At 41.2% G+C, this 20,114-nt stretch overlaps 1 protein-coding gene across 1 annotated transcript in view; it reads right to left on the bottom strand.

Annotated features, from left to right (window-relative positions):
• EPSTI1 (epithelial stromal interaction 1) overlaps positions 1 to 20,114 on the bottom strand; it is a 109,960-nt gene that overhangs the window by 59,179 nt on the left and 30,667 nt on the right. Inside the window, exons 3-6 of the mRNA XM_066234924.1 lie at positions 17,936 to 18,019; positions 14,613 to 14,686; positions 13,862 to 13,945; positions 4,183 to 4,256 (exon numbers count right to left, since the gene is read on the bottom strand). Of these exons, the coding sequence (XP_066091021.1) occupies positions 4,183 to 4,256; positions 13,862 to 13,945; positions 14,613 to 14,686; positions 17,936 to 18,019 (316 nt within the window). The remainder of the gene's footprint in view (positions 1 to 4,182; positions 4,257 to 13,861; positions 13,946 to 14,612; positions 14,687 to 17,935; positions 18,020 to 20,114) is intronic.

The raw sequence follows: 20,114 nt of genomic DNA on the forward strand, positions 1-20,114 counted from the left end.
AAAAAGGAAAAACATGATTAGAAAAATAACTATAACCCTCAAAATAAATTGCCATTTAAATTGTTAAAATGCTGTGGTTCTACTCAATGTTTTAAATACCTAAATCACAACATCCTCTCTTTGATATAAAAAATAATCCACAGCAAAAGGTTTATTAACTGTTATCAAATCCACAAATCTACCAGTAATATTGATTAATAGAAAAGGCCATCCTAAAAAGTATCACAATTTGACTTTTTTATAAGTAGAAAATACTTACAGAGAGTAAAAATAATAGTGAAAACTACACCAAGGTTAGATGTCTATTTCTACCCTTCACCTCATGCTCAAGAGTCCTAGAACTAACACCAAATTGTGAAATCTGAGTCTCCCCCCAGCCAGAGTAGCAGACTTAATGCACCATTAATCCAGTTTGCTCTCAGCTGCCAATTGAAATAGTCACAGTCATTCGATTTTTAAGGAAAAGACAGTAGTACTGCAGAAGTACATTCCAGAGGTCTTTTCATGAAAACCATCCTGTATGCTCCATCTGCACGAGCAATCTGCTGGGGTATTTTCAGCCAGCTTGCCTGGGCAGATTAATGCATACAATTAGAAAGCAACCTCATAGGCATTCAACAAACTGCCTTCATTATTACACTCAGGAGAGACCCTTTGGATGTCAATAAAAGCCTAGTTTTCTGCCTGTTAGCTAAATAATTGACAACACTAAAAATAATCAGAAGCAAATGAATGAAGTCAGGAATGAGGTGTTAGAGAGAGCGCATTAAGATTCTCGTGGTGGTGCCCGGGATGCTACCACGAGCTTTTTCTCTAGCAACTTGGATTCACAGTCTGCTCAAGTTCATGGTTACTCTTCTCTACAGGAAAAAGATAGATAAATAAATAAATAAATAAACAAACCCGCTGTTCCTAGTCTGCTATTTGAACCACATACCGCACTGTGCTGAAACTGGGAAGGACATGAAGTACTGGCTAGTGTGAAAGAATTTCTTACTTGTGTTTCTATTTTGTATTTCTTAGTTTGAGAGCTTTAAAAGAATCTAATTGGGCGGAGGAGGGAGAGACAGGGAGGGATTTGGAGAACAGGCTATTTGGTCTGGTGAAATTTTTGTGCTATTAAAATTCTACCAGCTCTCCTCGACAACTTTTCCCCCATAAACTGATTCTAAGAAGGTATGACCAAAGCCCGTTACACAGAGGGCCCATCTTTTCTAAGATGTCCCTTCCGTAGTTTTAGCTATATAATGGTCATTCATTTTACAAAACATTGGTCTTTAAATTTCTAAAATAGTTCAAAAAATACTCTTTAAAAAGACTCACATATATACTTCTTGTGTTTCTCAATAGGCTTTGAAAATCAATTTGAAATACTTCTCATTTGTAGCTAACTTTTCTTTTTCCTGGTTAACTGGGACTTTCCTGATAAGCAGGAGCAAGATCAAGAGTGAAATGTGCATGTAATTGAATTCAGCTCTGCTAATGGCTGTGAGGTGGCAAAGAGTAAAACTTTGTTTTTCTTCACAGAAAAAGGACTATTGATCTCTAGCATTTAGTAAACCACAAATTCACGAAGCTGGAAGACTATGAAAGAAAGGAGGTTGGGTGGCAAGGCCTCCCATATCCTTTAAAACTCTCATCTTTCACCCTGGCCGGTTGGCTCAGTGGTAGAGCATCAGCCTGGCATGCAGGAGTCCCGGGTTCGATTCCCGGCCAGGGCACACAGGAAAAGTGCCCATCTGCTTCTCCAACCCTCCCCCTCTCCTTCCTCTCTGTCTCTCTCTTCCCCTCCCACAGCCAAGACTCCATTGGAGCAAGGTTGGCCCAGGCACTGAGGATGGCTCCATGGCCTCTGCCTCAGGCGCTAGAATGGCTCTGGTTGTGGCAGAGCAACGCCCCAGATGGGTAGAGCATCGCCCCCTGGTGGGCATGCCGGGTGAATCCTGGTCGGGCGCATGCGGGAGTCTGTCTGTCTCCCCGTTTCCAGCTTCGGAAAAATACAAAAAAAAAAAAAAAAAACCCTCTCATCTTTCATCTTCCCATGCTGAAAACTCTTTAGAAAACTGGACTCATTCAACTTCCCAGTCCTGTACCTAAAACCTCTCATTAATTGGTAAGCCAGTCTTCCCTTTTTCCAGTGTAAAATTTGGATGCTGCAGAATAAATACATTGTTCTTCTTGTTATCTCTAGGCTACATTTGCCCCATGGAATCCCCTTATCTCCTTCAACTGCTCTGGTTGGACTAGAATTAAACTCTCCTCCATTCTCTACCCATGAATGGGGCTCAATATTACCATAACTCCCTTAATTCACTGCCTCCTTCCTGACATCTCTCTAAGACAGAGAGTTTCTGGTGTTATGTTTCCCACTAGCTAAACCTTGAAAGAAGATAGGGAAAGACAGGCTAGGAATTCTTTGACTCAAATGAAGGTAATGCCTACTTTAATTAGAGAAGATAATGTCACCCAACCCTATTCCATCTCCCACCCATTTTTTAGCCTGGGTAGCAGAGGCCAAGTGTGTAACTTGCTTAGGGGCAAGGTGTAGGACTGAGAAACTTCTTTTCCAGTTCCTACATCTGAGTCAGAAAGCAAGGAGGAACTGCTCATGATAGAGGCAGGATAGTTTCAATGGAATGAGAAAACCAGAGCATGCTATACTTACAGGGGGAGCAGGGTTTAGGGTGGCACATATGCTCACCCTAACATCAGAATAACCCTAAATTCAGCAAAGGAGATAAAATGATGGGAAGAGAAAAAGGGAGGGAGTCAGAGAACAATCCATTTGAAAGTGGGAGGTCAATGATTAGGTCTTGTGGGTCAGGAATCTCTACACAGTCCTGGCAAAATGGAAGTTGTCTGATCGCATTCATCAAGGATCTAAAAAAGTTTCATACTAAGTCCCTGTATTATTCAGTCACTTTTTTGCCCTTTACAGAAGATATTTTATTTAATCTTTATAAATGTCCTATGGGGGGAGATTTTCATCCCTAATTTTAAAAATTAAAGTTTAAAGTGGTTTAATAGTTTTTCCAGGGTCACATCTGAGAAAAGGAGCTAGGACTTTAAACCCAGTACCACTTGGTTTTAAGTCTACCACATTTGGAATCAACCTAGGACAAGAAATATGTCCCTTTGTTTTTTCTATTCTTGTAAGCACTGTGCAGGAAACCTAGTTACCTAGTTAGCACAGAAGCTTATCTTTAAAGCCTATATAACAAAGGAGATTATCTATATTATAAAGCACAGAGTACTTGTTCTATACATGATAGCTACTGTTATTCAAAAATTCCACTGGAAAAAGTACCTTGGCGTATGACCACCAATTCACAGTTTTGTCAATAATTGCTTAATAATTTCTCAATTCTTGTCTACAAAAATAGATGTGTGTAATAGTTCTCAATCCATTAGATAAACCCTTAGTTACAGTAGTTTAGATTCTGGGTGGGTACTTCTTTTCAAACACACTCTTCCTTATGTCAGTGTTTTGAAAGTCAATATAATCAGAAGTATCATAAATTACCATAAAATAAAGCCATCCAAATTGTTTATAATGAAGAATCTCTCAAGGATTATTTTTATTCAATTGACAACTAAAAAATACTTTGGTGAGTATAGATGTTTCCAACCTTAGAACCTCACTTACATAATGAAGGAGTTCAATTTCATAATTAATACAACAGCCAATAATCCAATACCAGATGTTTCAAAGTCACCATAGCCCTGGCCAGTTGGTTCAGTGGTAGAGTGTTGGCCCAGCTTATGGAAGTCCTGGGTTCGATTCCCAGCGAGGGCACACAGGTGTAGTGCCCATCTACTTCTCCACCCTTCCCCCTCTCCTTTCTCTCTATCTCTCTCTTCCCTTCCTGCAGCCAAGGCTCCACTGGAGCAAGGTTGGCCCAGGTGCTGAGGACGGCTCCATGGACTCTGCCTCAGGTGCTGGAATGCCTCCGACTGCAGCAGAGCAACATCCTAGAGGGGCCCAACATCGCCCCCCTGGTGGGTATGCTGGGTGCATCCTGGTTGGGCACATGCAGGAGTCTGTCTGTCTCTTCCCACCCTCCTGCCCCGCTTCTCACTATGAAAAAATACCCCCCCAAAAGTTACCAAAACCTAGAATTAAAAAGCAGAATGAAAATAATATGCCTATAAAGGTACAAAGTTCTGAAAACATAAACTTACTATTGCTGATGCTCTCTGAATGCTTCTCTTCTGAGGTTTTCTTGAATTCTTTTTTTCTCTTCTAGTTTGTTGCTCTGAAATTGCAAATATCAGGATGTAATCTCGTAGAGAAACTTAAGCAGAATCATGATGTTAAAGCTACCCAAGGGCCAAAATTCTTAGGTTTCAGGGGCCTCAATAGTCCAATGTGGCACTTCCAGGGCTTCCCAGAGGGAATCCTTCTCACAACCCATGGGCACCGCGCTGAAAGCCGGGAGCCCCAGTTCTTTCATGGCTTTCCTCTTTCTTTTTTTTTTTTTTTTTTTTTTTTTTTGTATTTTTCTGAAGCTGGAAACGGGGAGAGACGGTCAGACAGACTCCCGCATGCACCCGACGGGATCCACCCGGCACGCCCACCAGGGGCGACGCTCTGCCCACTAGGGGGCGATGCTCTGCCCCTCCAGGGCGTCACTCTGCCTCGACCAGAGCCACTCTAGCGCCTGGGGCAGAGGCCAAGGTATGGCTTTCCTCTTTCAACCTGATTGGTATAATCACAGAATCAGTATGTCTCATTTTTATTCCTTAGTTCAAACAATAGCAATGTTTATATTGTAAGCAGTGTGTTCAAAATGTTCTAAGGAAAACCTGAAATTTCCACACCAAGTAGGTTAAATTAAAATTATAATAAATGGTTAAACAGTTCATATAAAATTTACATATACTAAAGCATTCAGGAAAATATTTTCAATAAGCCAAGCCAACTCCCTTCTGACTTAGAATCAGATACTTAAAGCTGTTGAGAGACTCAACAGCAAAATGTCATTAAAAAGCCTTCCACTTGAATAGAAAAGAGTTCTCTCTCTTTTTTTAATTAGTTGTTTGGGGAGTCTAGAGACAAAGAACTTCATAGTTAATGTTACTGTCACCATGGCTCTGGTGTATTTTAATCCGACTTAAATAACTCAGAACAGTTGCTTTTTGTTCACTACAACACAACTGTCCTGTTTTTAAAGACTTGCCTAGGAAAAACTAGTAAAATTCCTAAACAACAAAGTGAATGAGGACAGACTTGAAGTTTTAAATGAATCCAAGGGAGATATGAGCAGCTGGGTTTGCTTTAAAAAAGAAAAAAAGAAAAATAGTGGATCTGCCCAGCAGGAAGACCTGTGAAGAGGGACTGATGAAAACCATCATTTCCAAACTGTGCTGTAAGTTTGGCTTCACCTTTCAAAGGACAGAAATTTATACATATTGTTTATTTCCATAAAACTTTCCCTTCACACAGAACTATCTACTAGTTCCATTTTGAAAGGTAAAGTTGAAGATTTCAGTTTCAGTAAAAAACAAAGGAAATTTACTACAACCAACATGAATCAATGAGAATGCAAAGCAATTGGATTAATAGTGAAACATAGTTCTAGGAAGCAAACTAATAGAGAATTATGAAACCAAATAAATATGATCCCAATTAAGAAAAAATCCTCACTTGTGAAACCAAAAGTGATGAGCTGTGATGAGTTCCCTACATCTCTGAGGGGAAAATGGTAAGAGATAAAAGACAGGAAGGAGTCAGTATCAATTAAACCAGTACATTATTGGTAACGTTACTTTGAGAATAGTGAGGGGGAAAAAGCACCTAGGAGCCAAGGCTGGGTTCCTTTAACAAGGTCAGAAATTAAAACCCTGTTTTAATCTCTTCACTAATAGATTATCATTGAATTCATCTCACAAAAACAGTAGCTAAATTCCATCTAACAAAGGTCTGTTTATCCCTCAGAAATTTATGGAGAAGTATTTTGCAAAATACTGGAGTATTTAAAAAATTATATCCATTACCCACCAATGTATAGGTATCCAAATACTTGGATCTAATCAAACTGTTTATTTTATTCCATTTAACAGTGAGTTGAGCCTGACCAGGCAGTGGTGCAGTAGATAGAGCAGTGGCCTGAGATGCTGAGGATGCAGGTTCAAAACCCCAAGGTCACTGGCTTGAGCATGGGCTCACCAGCTTGAGCGCAGGGTTGCTTGCTTGAGCATGGGATCATAGATGTGACCCCATGGTCACTGGCTTAGGTTCAAAGGTCACTGGCTTGAGTTCACAGTCTCTGGCTTATGCAAGAAGTCACTGGCTCAGCTGGAATCCCCGGGTCAAGGCACATATGAGAAAGCAATCAATGAACAACAAAGGTGCCATAACTATGAGTTGATGTTTCTTATCTCTCTCCCTTCCTATCTGTCTGTCCGTGTCTGTCCTCTCTCTCATTCGCTAAAATAAATAAATGAAACTAAAAATTCAGTGAGTTAAGGAGTTGCCCAAACATACTTACACATATATACACAAAAGCAGAATATAAAATATCTGAGAATATGAGATCTAAAAGAAAATATTATGGAGTCAGCTGTAGGTTCATTATCACTGACAGAGTGACCTTAATCACTTACAATAATATCTCTGAATTTCAACAAACATTTATCAAATACCTTTTATATTCTTGTACTGTATTAGATGGTAGGAATGCAGATATGAACAGAGCAGTGCCTACTCTGAAATCTTTTAGAAGCTAGCTGAGGACATAGACAAGAAAGCAATGATGGCAGTATGTACAATATATTAGAAGATAGAGAATTACAAATAATGTAGTATGAGCACATGGAAGAAAGCACACAAGTGGGTCATCAGGAAGTGCTCTCAACAGTTTCACAAATGTTCATTCAGTGCCTACTAAGTGGCAGACCCCATCCTGGGCATGGGAGCTCAGCCGATGAGTAATACTCAGAATGTGCTTTCTAACTTCAGGGTCTTAAACAGGCTGTGTGTTAGGAGTAGGCTCTTTACAAAGAGTGGGCTCATAGCTTTCATCAGATTTCCCCCAAAATGATCAAATAAGATGATGAGGCTGATAGGCAGTGTCACAGTGGATAAATAGTCAACCCAGACACTGAGGTCACCAGTTTGAAGCCCCAAGGTCACTAGCTCTGAGTGCAAGCTCATCAGCAAGGGGCTGGTGGATTGAGTGGGGTAATGTCCACATGATCCCAAAACTCACCATCCTAATCCCAAAGGTTGCAGGCATGAAAAGCCCAAGGTCACAGGCTTGAGCAAGGGGACGCTGGCTCACCTTGGTCAAGGCACATGCAAGAAGCAATCAGTGAAAAACTGAAATGAAAGCAACTATGAGTTGATGATTCTCATAGTCTTCCTCCTTCCTGTGCCTCTCTCTTTAAAAAGAAATATAAATAAATAAATAAATGTTTAAAAATAGAGAATGAGACATAGGTCTAGTAAGAGGTAGAACTTTTAGGTAGAAACCAATCTTAAACAAGCAAGAGCTTTCCAGGAGAAGAGGAGGTGATGGGAGGAGGGCTACTGTACCCTATTGTTTGGGTTCTTCACTGCCCAAGGAGGCCAAGAGGAGAGGGTTGGAAAGGCTGATAATAGCCAACTTTTAATTTACCATGCCTTGGATCTAGCATGGGTGCTTCAGCACAGAGAGGTGTCTTATTTCCCAGAAGGGTACCTTCTATCACCAATCTAAGCACCCACAGAACTGACTGCCTGGATAGAGAATCATTTGTAATATGCACAAAGGCAATGATGGGTTGGTAGTGGCCCTGGTTAGAAAAAGGTATTCCCACGGCTTGCAGTATTTTTAATGTACAAAAGCACAAGAAAATATGCCAGTTGAGGGAAACCCAAGAAGCTCCTGGGTCAGTTTAAAGGTGTTTGTAGTGAGATAGGTGGAAGATAAGGCTGAGAAAGTAGAAAGGAGCAATTATAAAGGAATCTGAACAAATGAGATGAAAATGAAAGAAGAGAATTTTTTAAAAGTAAAGGGAGGAAAACTTTGGTGCCTAGAGTGCAAAGGAGATATGTTAGCACTGGGCAATGGTAAAGGCACAGCTCTGGGACACCCAGAAATCTGGCGTGGCCAAAAATATCCATGAGTGTCTTCTTTTCTCCAGCAAACCTGTTCCCATGTTTTTGGTGGAAATGAAATAATTGAGCCAATTAATTCTCATGTAAAATAAGAATAATCTCCTCTGCCTGCTTTCCACACAAGAGGCTGATATAATAGAGTTGAATGAGATAGCATTAGGCACTTCTTTACATGCATAATTAATTAGGTTAGGGCACCCTCATTGAGTGTTTACTAAGTGTTAGGCATGGTATCCTTTAAGATTGATGGTCCTATTATTATATTAGTCTTATACCCATCTTACAGGTAAGGAAAGTGAAGCATAGAGAAGCCGGAAGCTTACACTCATAGTACTACAGCTGCCTTTCAGATATATCATTCACATCCAAACAGTATGAGATTAATTAATGGGGTATTTCCACCACCAGAGACTTATTGCCCACACCAATGCATCCACAAAAAAATGCACAATGTAGGAACCATATTTCCCAGAAATACTGGTGTTTCTTAAAAGTTTCAGAAATAGATATTTTTCCTTGTTTGCAAAAATAATACTGAAATCATTTTCTCAAAGTTGAGTTTTAGAAAACACTAAAATTTTCTTAAAACTTAGCCCTTGCTGTGACCAGTTACCTAGACATGAGTAACAAACATAATTCCTTAAAAATATGTGTATTTATGAGCCTCTGCGTCTAATATGTACACCTTATTCACTACTGGAGAGTTTCTACTGCTCCTTATAGCATTAAAAATAACAACTTCTCAGGGTCTGCATAAAACACCATGACCTCCAGTGCTCCAAAGAACTATTAGCTTTATGACTTTAGGGTTTATTGGAAAGGGCAAGGCAAGGCTTAGATGCCTCTCTGATCTCCAGCTGTTTCCCTGCCCTTTCAGAGCTACCCCAAGAGGTCGGGAGAACTGAATGAAAGCATTTGTAAACTATATATCACTGCGTACTATTTCAAGCACCAGCAGCTCAAAGGCAGAATAAGATGAATCTAGAAGGTAGGGAGTGCCTTTGACACAGAATTGGAAGATTTTTGTTTTTCAAGTTTGTGGGCATTATGAAAGTTGAAAAAAATATCAAGTTGTTAGTTAATTCATGAATTTGGTTATGAGGGGATAGCGTAGTGGAGGGTCACTCCCACAGCTCTAAACTCCAGTGAAACACCTGCTGTGAGCATCCGTGAAACTTCTCTATCACGCTGTAAGAGCCAGTGGCAAAGAAAGCACTTGCATCTGGTATGCTGCCGTTTTATTATTTTTAATAACTTTCTTTCACTATGATGCTCTAAATGGTTTAGAGATATTTTCTCTGCTTTATAGACTTCCAGGAAGAGACATTAATACATCATTATAAAGCCACATGTGTTGTGTTAACTTATTACTGCTGTAACAATTGACCACAAACTTAGTGGCTTAAAATAACAGAAATTTATTCATAGTTATACAGTTCTGGAGTCCAACATGGGTCTTGCTGGGCTGAAATCAAGGTGTCAGCAGGTCTGTGGTCCTGCTGGAGGCTCCGAGGGGAGAATGTTTCCTTGCCCTTTCCACCTCCTAGAAGCAGCCCACATTCCTTAGCTAATGGCCCCTTCCTTCATCTTCAAAGCCAGCAATGGCAGGCTAAATCTTTCTCCTGCAACCACCTCTTCTTGCTCTCAATCTTCTGCCTCCCTTTTCCAATTTAAGGACTTCTGTGATTACACTGGACCCACCTGAGAATGCAGGATACTCTCCCCATTTGAAGGTAAGTCAACTAGCAATCTTGATTCTATCTGCAAATTTAATTCCCTTTTGCCATGTAACTTGTCATAGTCCTAGGTTCCAGGGAGTAGAATATGAAGGGGCAGGGAGAAGGCATTATTGTGCCTACCAAATAGGTTAAATCTATTTTTAAATTAATCCTGGCTGGGAGCTAAGCTGGCTAGAGTGTTGTCCCAAAACACAGTACGCCAAGGTTGCAGGTTTGATCTTTGGTCAGGGCACACACAAGAATCAACCAATGAATTCAAAAATAAGTGGAACAACAAATCAATGTTTCTCTCTCTCCTTCCTTTCCTCTCTCTTTCTAAAATCAATAAAAAAAGATGTGACCTATTAAAAAATAAATTAATCAATATGTATCAAACACATAGTATGGCAGATACCTCACATAGCTAAGAGAGCTATGCCCTCTTAGCTCTCTGAGGTTTGGCTTTGGAAGGTAGGTGGTTGGGAAGGGTGAGGGAGAACCTATTTCATTTAGGGCTAGCAGTGGTGTGCTCATAAAGTTAACAACCAGCTCTAGCAGGAAGGAGGAGGGGAGGTTTTTTTATGGTTAATATGAAAGTCTGAAAAAAATTATTACTGCCTGACCAGTGGTGGTACAGTGGATATAGCATAGACCTGGAACACTGAGGTCCCCAGTTTGAAACCCTGAGGTCACTGGTTTAAGTGCAGGCTTTGAGCACAGGGTCTCTAGTTTAAATGTGGGATCATCAACATTACCCCAACATCACTGGCTTAAGCAAGGGGTTACTGGTTTGGCTTGAGCCCCCTAGTCAAGGCACATACGAGAAGCAATCAATGAACAACTAAAGTGAAGCGACTACAAGTTGATGCTTCTTACTCTTTTCTTCTCACTCTCTCTCTAAAAATAAAAAACTGTAAAAATAATTATTACTGATATTCGTGGTAAAAATATTCCCACATGGTTGGTTTTAAGCTCCCAACATAAAGTCAACTATTCAAAAATTCCTGAAGCCACCTGACCAGGCAGTGGTGCAGTGGATAGAGCATCGGACTGGGATGCGGAGGACCCAGGTTTGAGACCCCAAGGTCACCAACTTGAGCGTGGACTCATCTGGTTTGAGCAAAGCTCACCAGCTTGGACCCAGGGTCACTAGATTGAGCAAGGAGTTAGTTATTCAGTCTGCTATAGCCCCACGGTCATGGCACATATGAGAAAGTAATCAATGAACAAGTAAGGTGTCACAATGAAAAACTGATGATTGATGCTTCTCATCTCTCTCTGTTCCTGTCTGTCTGTCCCTATCTATCCCTCTCTCTGACTCTCTCTCTGTCGCTGTAAAAAAAAGAAAAATCCTGAAACCATAAAAATCCACTCTCTTGAACCAGTAGAAGGATGCTCCAGCACACTGGGCAGACTACATAGCACTGACATGTTCTAACACAGGAAATATAAGTTTGACTGAAGCACACCAGTGTCATCTCCAAATCGCCCCTTCACCCCTAGAGTTAACTCCTCCTGGACCCCAGCATCTTGACCAGGTGCTAACGAGCTGGCTGCTGTTCACACCCCTGAGCTTATTAAGGATCAAAGAACACCCACATGTGCTGGCAGGGAAAGCAGTATCTCTCCCCTCACTCACACACAGGTGCTGACCAATCCGAAAGAGACCCAGGGAAACTGAAGGGAGTTAGGACCAGAGGCCAAGCTAGAGGCTCCCCAGTGGCAACGGGCTGCTTGGATTCCTCTTGGCTCAGAGTTCGTGGACAGCAGCCATCGCCTGGCGAGGAGGACAGTACTCTGCAGGCTGGTGTCCATGTGCATGTTTGCTGTGCATTTTAAAGAATAAATGCTCCATAAGCACAGCCATTATTGCTTCTCTTGGCCATTTTCACCCTGGCGATGTGAAGTATGCCATTTCTAGACGGCTAATGTCCACTTTCCTTTCATCTGACACAAGCTGCTAAATAGGCTCACATTTAGTATGAAAAGGCACAGATTTATGTACAACAGGAAGAGCTAGGTCACGGTGGCAGGGCAGGCCAATTAGCCAGAGAAAGCAAGTCAGTGGAGGGACCCGGGTGGGCTGCTCATTATCTTGTAAGATAGTGTATATTAATGCTCCCCAAATGTTTATGTGCACAAAGATCATCTGCAGAGCCTGTTAAAATGCACATTCTGGTTCAAAAGGCCTGGGCTGGGTCTCACGATTCTGCATTTCTAGCAAGTGACGCCAAAGCTGCTGGTTCAGGGACCACATTTGGAATAGAAAGGATCTGCATGTTGGTGCTGTTTTCCCATGTCTCACTTTCAGACACAGTTATACCAATAATTATTACCCATTAAGATTTCCATGGCTGGTGACTGCTGGGCAGCTCATGTTATGGAATAACTAAAATGCTGCTGTTACTCAATGTTAAAAGAAAACCATTTCAGCCCCTAACATTTCTGACTCAAATTCATTATTTGACCCATGAAGAAATGAGCTATAAATGATCCACAAGCCAGCCAATGATAGGTATTAAATGACAACTAATAAATGGCTTTTGGGTTAAGAGGCTGCAACACAATAATTCTTCAGGATCTGCAAGCCTCTTAATTCAGTTCCTGGTGATGGTCTAATGATCTTCTTAGTTCCACCTGCAATGTTCACACACTATGTTCCATGTGAGGGGACGCTCCTCTACAATCACAAGACCAAAGTGTGAACCTCCTTTTGAAGGAGCAAATGCGGGAAGGGGAAGTAAGATGAAAAAAAGCGTGAGGAATGGAGAAATAGAAAGAGAGGGGAAGATGGGTTAAAAACAAGTTATTGTAATAAAAATGTTTTCAGTGAGAGTGTAACAGCCAGTCAGTTAGAAACAGATTGCTAAATCGAATTTTGTAAACCAAGTTCCCATACATTTTTTTTTATACCTCCAGCATTTCCTTCACTGCAGTTTCACAAATATACTATAAGGCCCCCAGAGCCTACATCTCAACAGATACAGTATCTAAATCTACAGGTGTTCCTGGGCTGTGGCAAAGAGGAGGTGGGGCTTAAAGACCCACTTCACAGGAGGGGTTCAGCTGCTCCAGATCACACAGCACAGCAGGATACCTTCCCAGAACACCTGAGTCTGCCCCCCAGCAGGTAGAGAGCTCCTGAGGAAAGCAAAGACTCAGAGACTTTTATGCATTCTATAAGTCATCAGCTTTTGGCTGCACTAACTCTAACTGGTAAGAATATTTATTGTGTGATAACCAGGTTTAAATCTGGACCAACATCCAATCTTTAAAAAGAAAGGAGGGGAGAGAGGCAGACCGACAGCAGGAATAGGAATTGTGTTTCCGTGACTTATACCGGTGGCAGGTGTCATACGGGTAGTCAGTAGCATGAGTCAAGCCCTTGCCCCTAAACTTTCAGCAGTTAAAACCCACTACAACTAAAGACTTTGTGGGAATGACAGTAGCAGTAGTGGGAATAGCACTACAATCTTCCTTTGTCTCAGCAGATAAGCATTTCTACGAGGTTTATTTCCCCAAGCCCCAGTATAAGTATCAAAACTAAAAACACGTTAGGTTTAGCATAAATCATATCCCTAATACCAAAATGCAAATGTATGCTTTCTCTCCTCTCAGTAAGAGAATATGTTCACCTATTTCACACTCACCCTGGAACAGTCAATATTTGGATATAAATATGATGGTGCACCACTGATTGCCATTGTTACTAACTGTTCTGCTTATAGCCAATTATTCAGTGACTACTTTGACTACTCACCTGTGAGTGAAGATAGTTTTGTGACTAAGCAATCCAGCTCTGAGGCCCGTGGTTTGGGATTTGAATCCTATTTCTTTGTACTGGTTGTAAGCCCTGGGCAAGTCATCTACCTTCCCTGTGTCAGTTTCCTCATTTGCGATCTTGGATAATAAGAATAACAGATTCCTCGTAGGTTTATTGTACGGGTTAAATGAGTTTGGATGTGGATGGTGTATAGAAGAGGACCTGGCACATCAAATGCCCTCAGTGAATGTGAGCTAATCATCCTCTCCCCTCTCTTACCTTCTCTCTCTGAATTGCCTTCATCTTTTGGATTTCAGCTTCTTCAGCTTCCTTCTTGATTCTTACAGCTTCTTCTCTTTTTATCTTAATTGTATTTAGATTACAGAGGAGAAAAAGCAGTTACTATTTTTCAGTCTGAACCTCTGGGACACAAAATTATTATGAAAGGCAAATTATAATATTGTTTGTGCTCTACCTCACCGCGATTACAGTAGGTACTTCAAGCCACTCAGATCCCGAAGCATGATCAGGCTGCTTCCCCTGCCTATGACACCTCTCTTTGTAGCTCTTCCTTTGTCTCTGTCTCTCTGTCTCAACACCACCACCACCACCACACACCCCCTTCTGGGTTGTGGAAGAGGAAAGATGGATAGATATTTTTTCCTGATTATAAAACTCATAGTTTTCACTGTAAAAAATCACTAAGCACCTTAATTTTTTTTTTTACTACTTTCATGCGTAGTTGGTGTTGGACTCAAACTATTTAAAACATAGTACAGTTAACTTAAACTAAAAGAAACAATCCCTTCCTCAGGGGTCCTGCTAACTAATAAATGGCTTGGATGAAAATGCCAGATATTTATCTCTTCACTTCTCAAATCCTGATTTCTTTGCTTTTGAGAGTTTGCTTTTGCAATTGGCTGAAAGGTTTTATGATTTGCGTTAAGTTACAGTGTCTTTTCATGGTTACTGCAGAGTGCTGGCGCTCAAATTCCTTGCCAAAATCAAACTAAAAGAGATGAATCCTGACCTTTTGCTGGTATTTAGATTGCATCAGTTGGAGTTGTTGCTTCTGCCTGACTTCTGCCTCTGATTGGCTTCCACCTAAGGAAAAAACATCACAAGGTCAAAGCATGAATGTTAAGCTGAAATGTCAGGCACCAAAAGCTAATTAATATATAACAAGACTATTCCATGAGTTTCTTCAACATTTTCATACCTCTAGAAATAAGGATACAACCACTTTTGTAAATAAGACATTAAAGAATGGTAATAACTTAAAAGAGGAACAGAGCTATACAGAAAGATATGTCATATTCCTAAAAGAATAGAACCATCCTACTAAAGTTTTTCAGTCGTTGTTGTCAGCATTCAAGTTTTCACTCATATTGAAATCATACCTGACGGTCCATACCAAGCAATAAGAAATAGGGCCTGTCTTGAAAATTCTGTAACATACTTCCTGCTTGAGTATGACCATTCCTTAACCTGATAAAGATTATGGTCAATGATGCTTCAGTTGCTTTTCTTCTTCTGGCCCTATTGCCCGACAGTCAAGTGGCAAAGCTCAAGAAACTCTCGGAGCTCTTGCCACTAAACAAACATATCGTCTTTATAACCCTGTTTTTACAAGTACAATGGAAATATTCTGAGTAGTAATTGATTTGTCAATCTACACTACTTATTGTTCTTTCTTTTTGATATTCAAGAGAAAAATATGAATGTTATATTATTTGCCTGCTCCCTCTTAATCCTAAAACAATCTGAGGCCAGAATGCAGCTTGATGATCATCTAAGAATTGTTTAGGGTTTCTCAATAGTTATGCAAGTTTGGTGTGTGTATTATAAAGATCCCCTTGAAGTAATTCTGTGGTGTTCTGGTCACTAAATGTGCCAGTTCTCTGAAAGATTCACTCTCACAGAAGATGCATTAAAACAATCTGTGTTCACCATAGTTTTTATAATTGAACTGATAAAGACACCAGAGAAACTTCTCATCTGAGTCCCCGAAGATATATAAAGCTGTTTGGTTTTGGCCTTTTTCTTTTTTTTTTTGGTCTCTGTTGTGGAGGAATAAAAAAGGGTAAGAAACAGTGAGGGCTATTGAGGCTTTTAACTAATGTTACAGCCACTTTCTGTTTCTCCTCAAACTATTCTAATATTTTAAGGGGAAGAGAAATAGGGAAAAAGCTGAGACTAAAAATACATGAAGAAAGTCAGATGTCTAAGCATTTACAGGTTTTGTTCAAAAATCATCATAAAGCAGATTGAATTCTAGAACTTAATTTTTCTAGCCCCAGCCTCTTCCCACATAGATATCCGCGGCCATTTCTAGGTGTCAAAATGAGGTCCTGTTCATTTTTAGCAAAGGTCCAAAGACAGTAGACACCAACTATTCCAAATTCCAAAAGAAGGCACTTGGGTCCATAAACAGGATCTTCAAGGAGGTAACTGAAACAATTTGGGGAACCTTAACTAGCAACTACCTCCACTGATAGAAAAGGTTGGATGCAAAGGGAGGTAGAAGTCAGAAAAAAGATGTCTTTGTGAATCCATCTTCTCTGTGTGTTGGGGGAAGGAGGAATATCTACATAAAGATGAACAAGAGAGGTTTAATGAAAATTATTTGATCTCAATCTATGACCCCAAGAGGCTGAGAGACCAAGTGGACCCACGCCTGGAAAAGTCAGAGCCTAACAGCCACTGTCAGTTGACTACTCAGATGAGTCACCAAGAAGAGGTGGCTGCATGGCAAATGGTCTGTGTTCCCAGAGTTTGTGGGGAAAAGGACAAACAAGAGTCCCAGCACTCCCAATTCGGGTTGTCATGAAGGAGAACATTAATCTAAACTCTCCTAAAAGGACCTGCCTGTGCAGGCCGCCTAGAGGAACCACACAGCCCTCCAAAGAGTCTGCCTGCCAAGAGCCAATAGGGAAGCCCAGCGTGCCAGCAGGAAAGAATATCACCCCATCAGGGTAATCCAGGGGAAAGATGAATGGCAGGCAGAGGGGGCCTCTGAAGAGCCCCAGGCCCTCCCAGGAGGGAGGCACAGGAAGCAGCGTCGGACCTAGTTACCTTGGGAAGCCAGAAGCAGTGCACTGCAGCCCCCTATCTTCCCTGTCTCTCCTCTGCCTTTGACCATCAAGGGGTCAGAATCTGGAAACAGAGTTATTGACAGAGAAAAATTCAGCTATGCCCTATTGCCTTTGCTAGCTTTCTACATAAAATAGATCTGGGCTGGAACACAGAAGTGTTCATCTCCATTAGTAACAGTTTTGACCTATTGCTGGGACTGAAGATTAATTACTGAGATGACACTGTTTTATGCCTGGGGTTGGCTGAACAACTTTATTAGTTGAGAATACCCAAAAAAATCTAATTTCATCCAAATATAACGAGAAAAACTAGTCCCCCAGATCCAGTTTGCGGGGCCAGTTAGGAAGGATAAAGCTGTTTCCTGATCAAACCTCTTAAATCTGGGTTATTCCATGTGAAAGTGACACTTGAGATTAACCTTTTTCATAAAATACAGTGTGCGAGGTGGGGTACGGTGATACTGCTATATTTTCACCCATTAAATGACCTCCACATTAGCTTATTTTTACCTATGTTCCAGAAAAAAATATTTCTCTAAAACTATGTGACAGTAAGTGGCCCCTGATACCTGACACGTTTGTATTAACTAAATCTGTGGAAAAGATGCACCCAGCCCTTTAAGTTCTTAGCAGCTGCAAGAAGAGAAAAAGGAAGAAAGAACAGAATGAGTCCCATTATGTGGCCTCCCCGCTGAAAGATCCGAACCCAGGCAAAGGCAGCCGGAGCATCCATCACCCAGGCAGCGAGCTTCAGAGGCCCAAAGGTCTCTATATGTGGACTATAAACAGAGGTGATGTTTCTCTTTATACCCACCACTGGGTCCCCAGCTCACTCGCACTGTAGTTTTGCATCGACTCTCCATGTATATTCTTTTCCTGTTAGCACTTAAGTGCAATGATTAATATGCTTGCGATAGCTTTTACTCCCACCCTGACCAGTGATAGATATGTCAGGGCGTACGCAGTGCTGCAGGTAAGATTTCTTCAGAGGTGATCATCTAGGATGCTCTAAATTATTTGGCAATTAAGTCATCACTTTATTCCCACATAACTGTGGCATCATATGTGTGCTACTTGCAGAAAATCAGAAACATTATCTCTGCCTACTTAAGTATTTCCATTTTAGATGTATTCCATTCCAAGGAGCACAGTGATCCAACCACCTCTAAGATACATTCAGAGACAGACCAGGCAAGGTGCTGCAGACCCACGCGTGGTCCTGCACCTCCCTGTACAGACCAGCAGCTTGCTCGCTTACCTAGCCGCCTTGGCACCAGGTTAACTGGCTTCGCTCTGTGTTGCTCCTTCCACTTCTCCAGATTCTCTAGCTCTTTCTCAGCAACTAAACCGAGTGAGAAATAACAAGTCATCAATTATTAGAATATTAAAATAAAACTGGTCCCTCTAACACATTAAAAACAATCATCAGGGGCAATTAAATACCTACAAGCATGGGTGGATGAGATACCTGGGAGGGAAGACATCATTCTGTCCTGACCCCCCACCCACGCGTCACCTGGACCCACCCCCTGTGGCACTTTCTCTGCATAGGAGGTTCAAATCTGAAAAACAGTCTGAAATCCTACTGAAATAAAGAGTTTTGTCTTTCTTCCCATTCTAGAGAATGTGTGCAAAACTAGAATATTCATGTCAATAACAACTTTTCACAGATAGGTGTGTATACACACACACACACACACACACACACACACACTCACTCAGGTAATTCTAATCCCCATATTCTTTGTTATCAACATTCTCAAAGTTTTACTGCAAGGAGAGGGCTTGAGGGCTCTGCACTGCAGGTGAACCGCCCACTCTGGGACAGCACTTGGGAGAGCAGTGTTCATCCCCCAAATGTACCTCTGGCTGACAGCAGGGGGCACCAGAGATACTAGTTGCATTAACACAGGCCCTAGTCTCCCCAATTAGACCTGATTGTTCCAAATGTTCACTTATAATATTTTTTAATTACTAGAGAAAAAAACCTTCTGAAACAAAATAAAAAATCCAGACCACCCTGAGGCTTATATATTTAAATCAAAAGTTGGTGAGAGATCAAAACATTTGGGATTCTATTGGTCAACTGCTGGCAGTGCCCAGTCATTGTATAAGCAGTGTTTGTCATATTCGACACTGACACAGTTTTACCACCAAGGGGTACCTGTCAGGTGGAGACCTACACGGTTGCTTTCCTGTTGTGTTCTTATGTCCATCATTAGTTATAAAATTACATTTCTTTTTTTTTAATTCAGTGAGAGGAGGGGAGTCAGATACAGACTCCCACATGTGCCAGACCAGAATCCACGAAGCAACCCCCGTCAGGGCCAATGCATTGTCCATCTGGGGTGTTGCTCTGTTGGTCAGCAACTAAGCTCTTCTTAGTGCCTAAGGTGGAGGCCATGGAGCCATCCTCAGTGCCTGAGGCCAACTTGTTCCAATAGAGCCATGGCTGTAGGAAGGGGAGAGAGAGAAAGAGGGTTTGGAGAGGCAGATGGATGCTTCTCCTGTGTGCCCTGACTGGGCATCAAACCCAGGACCTTCATATGCCAGGCCAACACTCTACCACTGAGCCAACTGGCCAGGGCCAAAATTCAATTTCTAATAAAGAAATTTATTGGGATTTAATAAAAAAGAGAGCACAGAACCTCATTGCTAGTCCCACAACTTGACTTGAACAAGTTCCATAACTTTTTTGTGAACTAAATTAATTTTAGTTCTCCTTCCAACACTAACGTATAATGCTGTAACTTTAAATGACAGCATTTATTTTACTGTAAGATTTCAAGTAAATATATTATACACCCACTAGGTATAAGCACACAAATGAGTACAGTGTAGTCCCTGTCCTCAAAGAGGTTATAATCTAGAAAAGAAAAATTAAGTACAGCAGGTCCTCCAATAACTTTATTTCATTATAACTTTAATAAGATGCCATATAAACGTAGCTCTTGTTTATATCAAGTAGCCTATGGTAAAATTTGTTTCATTATACATTATACATTGTTTTGCTTGAAGTTGCAGAACCTATCAATAATATAAAGTGTATTTATTTACTGTACACAAATAAAAATAGCTGAGAGAAGAATGTGATAGTTACAAAATTATGGGAGCACAGAAGCTTAAAAAATAATTCTATTAAGAAAAAATAAAACAGTCCCTGGCCATCTGGCTCAATGGTAAAGCATCAGCCTGGCATGTGGATGTCCCAGGTTGGACTCCTGGTTCAGGCACACAGGAGAATCAACCATCTGCTTCTCTATCCCTCCACCCTTCTTCTCCTCCTGCAGCCATGGCTCAACTGGTTTGAGTGCATTGGCCCTGGGTGCTGAGGATGGCTTTGTAGAACCTCTGCCTTAGGCACTAAAAATAGCTTGGTTGTGAGCATGGCCCCAAATGGGCAGAGAATAGGCCCAGATGGGGGTTGCTGGGTGGAT

The sequence above is a fragment of the Saccopteryx bilineata genome, chromosome 6 (assembly GCF_036850765.1).
Source record: "Saccopteryx bilineata isolate mSacBil1 chromosome 6, mSacBil1_pri_phased_curated, whole genome shotgun sequence".
NCBI classification, from domain to species: Eukaryota; Metazoa; Chordata; class Mammalia; order Chiroptera; family Emballonuridae; genus Saccopteryx; species Saccopteryx bilineata.